Here is a 6,991-nt window from a genome sequence, read left to right on the forward strand (position 1 = left end):
ATCGGTGACGAGGTCGTCACGTAATTGGGTGGAGGAGAATGTCACGGACAAATAGTCCCATATCGGCTAGCTGTAGGGCCCAAAAACAGTATTTAAGTCTTGGGCTGCCCACCACCCACAAGGGCTCTTTTGGGAGGTGACAATACGCCTTTCATGACTTCTAAACAGTTAACTGATAAATCTTATTTAAGTGTGATCTTTCTGATGATTTGGTTAAACCTATAAAAAAATTGGACTATATAAGAACAGCTAACGTCAGCACTGTTGAAAACAATGCTGCAAATAATACAGGAAAGCAAGAAGATTAAAAGCCAGGAAGTCAAATAACATAAGCTAAAATATAAGCATAAATTAAGCCTTCAATTGAGTACATAATTCCATAAAATAAACAGTTTAGAGAGTTAACCTATACTGCAGAAACATTACAATAAAGAACCAGTGAAGGAGGTAGATAACAGTGACTAAAAAACATGTGGAACCATCTTAAGAAATCAAAATTTCTGCATGAACATGAATTTAAAGCCTTTTAGTATAGCTTGTTCTAAAAATGCAACATTTTTCTTCCCTGTAGCAGCTACAGTGTCTACAGTAAGTTTAACTGCTGCAAGCAAACCATGGAAAATTTCCACAACAATTCCACAGTTGGTTCTTCCATTCCTAAAAAAGTTTCACATTTTTAACAGACGATCAATGAGCGAATTACATGACACGTTGATAAACTGATCAAATAAGAGTCCCACAAACGGTTTATCATCATGAAATTTAAATACGGCTTAAATGAGTAGATTACCCTACTCCACAATAATTTACAGAAAATTCAACATGGAAACATAACCAAATTACATGCCTGCAATAAATGCTTGAGCTCTTCAGGACTTCCAAACCGAAACTGAAGCTAATTCCCCTCTTTTCCAATGCAAGTAAAGCGAAGCCTGGCGCTTCTCCACATGGAATCCTTTGACTTGTAATCTCTTTAAGAGGCATTCTGCCTGCATCTCCGTGAAGCTGCTGAACTGCACTGGCTTGAAGCCAGCTGATTCAAACTGTGTTGGCCAAGGAAGGATCTTTTCAGCGGCACAATGATGTCGATTTATGCAATTCTCAATCTTAGGTTGCAGAACAAACTTCTCTATCTTGTTGACCACATCAAGATCGATACCAGCTGCATCAATGGAATCAAGGAAAATCGCACAGGACTGCAATGCATGGAGGAAGTGATGGGAGAAGGGCAAGTCATTCCGACCAAATCCATGATCGACAGAAATGACAATTTTGGGCAGCAACTGCTTCACAAGACGAAGAAGAGTTGGAAAGGAAGGACCTTGCCAAGCATCTACCGGGAGGTTTACAGCAATGGACTCATTGGTGCCAGCAGAGAGGGCGAGGATCTCAGCTGGATCAAAGGCTTCAATGTTTGTGAACCTGATTTCGAATGGAATGTTGAGGTCTGCTGCAAAACGACAGAGATTTTCTCTGGTGAGATGAAGTTCGAGAGGGTGGAAGGCAGAGGGGGACACTAAGGCGGTAATTTTGAGCAGCAGGATCCTCGGAGATCGCCGCTGAGCTAGCTCCTGCAAGAAAGAGGACCATTGTCCGCCGAAGCTAATGTCAAAGTCAATTATGTGAATGCAGTTGGCGGTTCCGAGCTCCTCAAGAAGAGCTTGAGTGGCTGTGAAGCAGGTGAATTGGGGGATTGGCGAAACCTCGGAGAAGGCCTTGTAGGCACTGAGCTTAATAACTGCATCTAATGGAGAAAAGGTTGCTGCCTGTGGATTCACAGAGTTGACAAAGAATTGTAGAGCCTCCTTGAAGTAGAAAGCAGAGCGAAAGAGGGGTTTACCAATTGGGGAGGGGAGATGGTGATTGAGCCGTGCCAATATCACATGAGCACCAACGAAGTTCCCTGCCTCGACGAGCTCAGCCGCCTTGTAAAGCACGTCGACAACGACTTGTTGCTGCTGCTGCTGGGGGTAAGGGAAGACTTGGAGCTGGGGAAAGTTTAAGCTTTGTTCAAGAAGCTGAGAGGGAGTAAAAGATGGACAGGGAGCAAAAATGGCTGGATTAGTAGAATCTTCGCTTAGCAGGTGTTGGTTGAATGGGATATCTGGGCAAAAAAACTGTGATTTTTCAACGACGGGTTCCTCGAAGAACATCGACGGAGCCAAGGAGAGTGGTGGCAGTGATGTAACACCGGTCTCAACCGGCGAAAAGCTGGGGTTTTTAACGCAGGGAGGCTGTACTGGCTGGGAGGGAGAGCGGGTCTTGTTGCCCTCACTTCTTGTTGCCATCACTGCTGGCTTGGGAGACCCCGCCAGCGGAAGCAAGAGAAGCGAAGTTGATGGGTGCAAACCCGAAGACAGGATCGATAAGCCCGAAGCTCTGGTCATCAAGTTGGCCCGTGATCAAGCGGAGAAAGGTCTGTTCTTGGGCCGAAGAAGCAGCGGGCTCTGAAATCATCGTTTTCCAATCGTCCGGGGAATCGGTAGCGGCGGCGGAGGTAGAGTTCCAAAAGGGACATTTGAGGGCGGCGTTATCGGAAACGACAGCCGCACCTGCGCTGTCAGTTGAGCCCGCACCTCCGCCGCCTAGGGAAGAAAGGGTAGACGAGGAGGAATGAGGGCTTGGGCTCCTTGTCAGATTCAGAGCGGACCAGGGCTCCAAGAATCCACCTTTCTTAGTCTTACAACCAGCGGGGACAGATAATCGGAGAGATTGCATCGCCAGCGAACTTCTTCAATAACCTTTGCTTGGAATAGAAGAACAAGAAGACGCATTTCTCATTGTGGCGTTCTCGTCGTCCACTCTTTTGCTCGCATCACCGCTCTTCATCTTCTCTTCATCTTCTCCAACTCCCGCGCTACCCGCTACACACTCTCTGGGGGAATTTTCTTTTATTTTTTTATTTTTTTTATTTGTATAGAAAAATAAAAAAAATATATTTTTTAAAAAAAGTCTTTAGCTGAGTGAGACAATGGCGACCAAAGAATGGTTGATGATTACAATGATGTAATGTATGAGTTATAATTGTTTTTATAAATATTAGTAAATGTAAAGATAATTTTACATTTAAAATCCATCAATTAAAACAAACGACATATCGTATAAATCATATACTTTTTAAACTTATTGCCTACCAACAAATAAAAAACAATAAATTTATATATTTTATTTTACTATACCAACTTGTTCATGGTTTAATAAAAATAGCACGGAGTCATTATGCCCTTTGATATTTGTGTGGTAGTTTTAGGGGTCTGAGTGAATCAAGCCGACTTGTCATCCGGCTCGAGCTCAGCTTGATAAGTGGCTTGTGAAGTGAGTTCGATGAGCTAACAAACCAAACCAATATCAAGCTAATCCTGACTCTGCTCGTTAGCTCGTGAGTCAGCTAATTCAAAAAAAAAATATTTGTATAAAATATACCCAAAATATATTAAATTCAAAAGTTTTATCTTTAAATATTTAAAAAATATTATTTTATATTCATAATGTCTTATTATTTCCCTCCTAATTGTTCATTCTTTTTATCATTTTATTATAACACTATATTAAATTAATATTTCTCGCTTTTATAATAAACAAGCTGACTCGAACTCGTAAAAGTATGCTCGAGCTTGAGCTCGAACTCGATTAAATATATCAAGCTAAGTTTCAAGCTGAGAGTGGCTCTAGCTTGACTAAATATGTTTACACCGCTAGGCAATATCATGAATTGAACTACTTTACTAATTTCGTAAGAGTAAATGTCAAAATAATCCCCAATTAATTTAAAATTAACTCTAATAAGGACTCTTACAACTCTAATTTAAATAGTCTCGAGATTATTTTGACATTTTTATAAACTCTAAGACTAAAATAATCTCGTGTGAATTTACCTAATTTGACACTTTGCTCAATTTCTTAAATAATAAAATTAAAATATTAGATAAAAATGGCAAATAAATAATATAATATCTTAAGGTAATTTTAAAGTCCAATCAATGTCAATGCTTTAAATTGGTCGGCTGATGAGCCAATGACTGGATTTTGGGGTTTCTTAATCTAATTGTCAAATCAAAAGGTTGATCAATTGAATCAGTCCAACGAACCCCGTCATTAAAATACATTATGAATAATCTATTCCACCTTCAAATATAGTTTAATAAGTATTAAATAGTTGTATAATCATCATTACCTAAAAATCTAAAAATTATATATGAAAATCTTTCTAGCAGATCGGCAAAAATCTCACAAAAAGAGACTGGTTAGATCAGAAAAAAAACTTATTAAATCGCATTGGATTGATCTGTTTTTTAAATCTGGCTGACACAGATCTCAATGCTCTTTTTTTAGCAAGAAACATTCAAATTTTGATAAAAAGTCATCGGTTCAATGAGACGGATCCAGTGATATCAAAGTTGGTCCAATTCGAGTTAAATCAAGCTCAGATCAAATCATCAAACCACACTTGGTAGTTTTTTCAACATATTTGGAAGGTTAAACAAACTTGAATCTTGCAAGTTCACAATCGAACTGAGCATCTCGGCGAAGCAAATTTAACGAGCCTAAGATCGCTCAATTTTGACATCGTTAAGACACTCAAATGTCCATAAATGTCGTATGATCAAAGTAAGGTATTCAGACCGTCAATCAAAGTTCATATTCTTGCATTAATTGCATAAGAAAAAACTATATAAATAGAGTCACACCCCTCTCATAAGAGGGAGCAAGAGCTTGAGAATTGAGAAAAAACTTGAAGCTTTGAGAAAGAGCTAAAGTTTGACATCTTTCCTGTCATCGTCAATCACCGCCGACCGCCGTCCACCACCGCTAACCCCGTCGACCACCACCTGCAACTGTTGTCGATTACTATTAATCGGCGCACGTTCCTTGCAATAAGTTCATCTGCATGTCAACATCGTAATTTGGGAGACTTTGTAACATTTTCTCGCTTGTATGACAAAGATTTCTACAATCATGAACTTACAGTAGATTCTACAATTGGGCCAGACACTGTGAATTTTTCTCTTTACGGGTTTTCCGTGTAAGAACTTCTGGTGTCTCTACTGATTGTTTTCTTTTATCTGAGTGTATGTTAAATCTTCGTACAACGCTAAGACGATAATTCATTACTCTACAGTGATTCTTCTAGCACGCATCAATTTGGCGTCGTCTCTACGAAAGGAAGCACCGTTCGACACTTTTTTCAACTCTGAGATGTTGAGCCACCACTTCCTTCGTCAATAATATACATCACTCACATTGAAAGAATGGATTTTAGGGATATGTTAGATAATTGAAAACTAATTAAGAATTAAAACGTTTGAAAATGATTGCATAGTAAAATCGCATTCATTTGTCACTAAAAGAATTCATAGGTGGATCACTCTTCTTATGAAGATGATCCAGTTAAAAAGTTTAGTAATTAAATTAAAGATTATTTATAGTGCAATTTCAATGAGTTTATAATTAAATTGAATATTTTGACAAGATAAATTAGACGCAAAAGTGATTTGATTCCACTAAAAAAAAGCTCAAACCAAGTACATAAAGAATAATTGTAAGTTTAGAGATATTAATTAGATGATCAAGTTTTCTCTCAAGCTCGTATATTTAAAGTCAAATTAAACGTCGAGATAGAATATTTCAAATAGCCCAATAGTTACAAGCTGTTTTCCCCATTTGGCATGGACTAAAAATGACTCCCATGCCATTTTCGGTGAAAAACTAGGCAAGAGGAGGGTGGATCACCGGTCATGGCCGCCTCGTCGACGGGAATCTAGGGATCGGAGGTAAAAATCTCGAATTGAGTTCCAGCGACGTGGCCACGCCGAGCTCGGGCGTGGTGACAACACTATTCATGGTGTCGCGAATTGGGGGCCAGTGTGACCACTCCCAAAGCCCAGTGTAATTATGTCGGGTGCTCTGTCTGGTGGCGCGGCGATGCCGCCTTCAGGCGTGGTCACACCGCTCGAGGGACTTGAGCACCTCTTTAGATTTGGGCATGGCGATGCTCGAGACCCTGCATAATTACGTGGGGCTCTACGTTCGGTCGGCGTGGTTATGCCGAATTCAGGCGTAGTCACGTCGGCAACAGGCAATTTGGGCTATTTATAGAGACCTTGGCATGGTCACACCCAGTTTAGGTGTGTTTACACCATGGATTGGGTGTGGCCACCCCTAAATCAAGCGTGGTCACGCTGGACCCCATAAAACTTGGGCTTCCAGAAAAACTTGCCCAGAGGGTTTCGGGCCTCGTGGGACCTCTGGAGAGTAGAATATGAGCAGTTATGATCTTGGGACCTCCATAAGAGTCATAAATGCGTCTCAAAAGAGCTCAAGAAGGTGATTGGTACACGCATCACTGAGCACTATCGTTTTATTTGTGAAATTCATCTGTATGGATCTCAAGCTTAAGACACATACATGTATATAGCGACCTTCATGTCGCAGGAATATCTATATTAGCTAGATATAGCCACGTGAAATAGGAACAAACATCAACACAAAGGATACCAGAGGCAATGCTAGTTTGACCACAATCGATTCGAAGCACGAAAATGATGGTGTAGAACCCAACTATAGTATCTTGTCACTCAACGAGAATGTTCTTTGTATGTTGCATCAAAAAATACATGTCAACAGATGTTGAGTGGCCGGGTGGTTGGAGGTGGCCAACGGAGAGGGTCGGCTTACTGGAGTGGGCCGACCCACTAGTGGTGGTAGGCCAAGAAGGGCCGAGTAATTGGAAGGGGGGCCGGCCAAGAGAGTTTGCTTCCTGGTGGTGGTCAGTAGGAACTTCCAGTCGACTGGTTGAGTTCCAAGTAGCCGGCCGTGTGCGGCCAGTTGACAAGAGGGTGTTCTTCCTGTGCTTTTCCGATGACACTTTGTTCGGTTCGGCGAGGTGGCATTTTCCTCTTATACAACTGTGAACCTCCTTTGCATTGCAGTGCACGTGGATGCCTAGAAGTGAGAGATTTGTTAAAGGTGGAGCCCTATTTAAATAAAAAAA

The 6,991-nt window shown here is 40.8% G+C and overlaps 2 protein-coding genes across 2 annotated transcripts in view; both read right to left on the minus strand.

Annotated features, from left to right (window-relative positions):
* Nucleotides 1-869: 869 nt before the first annotated feature.
* On the minus strand, nucleotides 870-2,153 carry LOC110027050 (scarecrow-like protein 6). The gene has a single exon (XM_020728320.1). It carries the CDS (start codon nucleotides 2,151-2,153, stop codon nucleotides 870-872), a length of 1,284 nt encoding a protein of 427 aa, XP_020583979.1.
* Nucleotides 2,154-6,767: 4,614 nt separating this feature from the next.
* LOC110027051 (leukocyte receptor cluster member 1 homolog) overlaps nucleotides 6,768-6,991 on the minus strand; it is a 1,034-nt gene continuing 810 nt past the window's right edge. Inside the window, exon 2 of the mRNA XM_020728321.1 lies at nucleotides 6,768-6,974. Coding sequence (XP_020583980.1) covers nucleotides 6,768-6,974 — 207 coding nt within the window. The remainder of the gene's footprint in view (nucleotides 6,975-6,991) is intronic.

This window comes from Phalaenopsis equestris, unplaced genomic scaffold (assembly GCF_001263595.1).
Source record: "Phalaenopsis equestris unplaced genomic scaffold, ASM126359v1 Scaffold000413, whole genome shotgun sequence".
Lineage (NCBI taxonomy): Eukaryota > Viridiplantae > Streptophyta > Magnoliopsida > Asparagales > Orchidaceae > Phalaenopsis > Phalaenopsis equestris.

Bases quoted from the DNA above. Each gene is read 5' to 3' on its own strand.
- LOC110027050 (XM_020728320.1), bottom strand. From the start codon at position 2,153: ATGTTCTTCGAGGAACCCGTCGTTGAAAAATCACAGTTTTTTTGCCCA.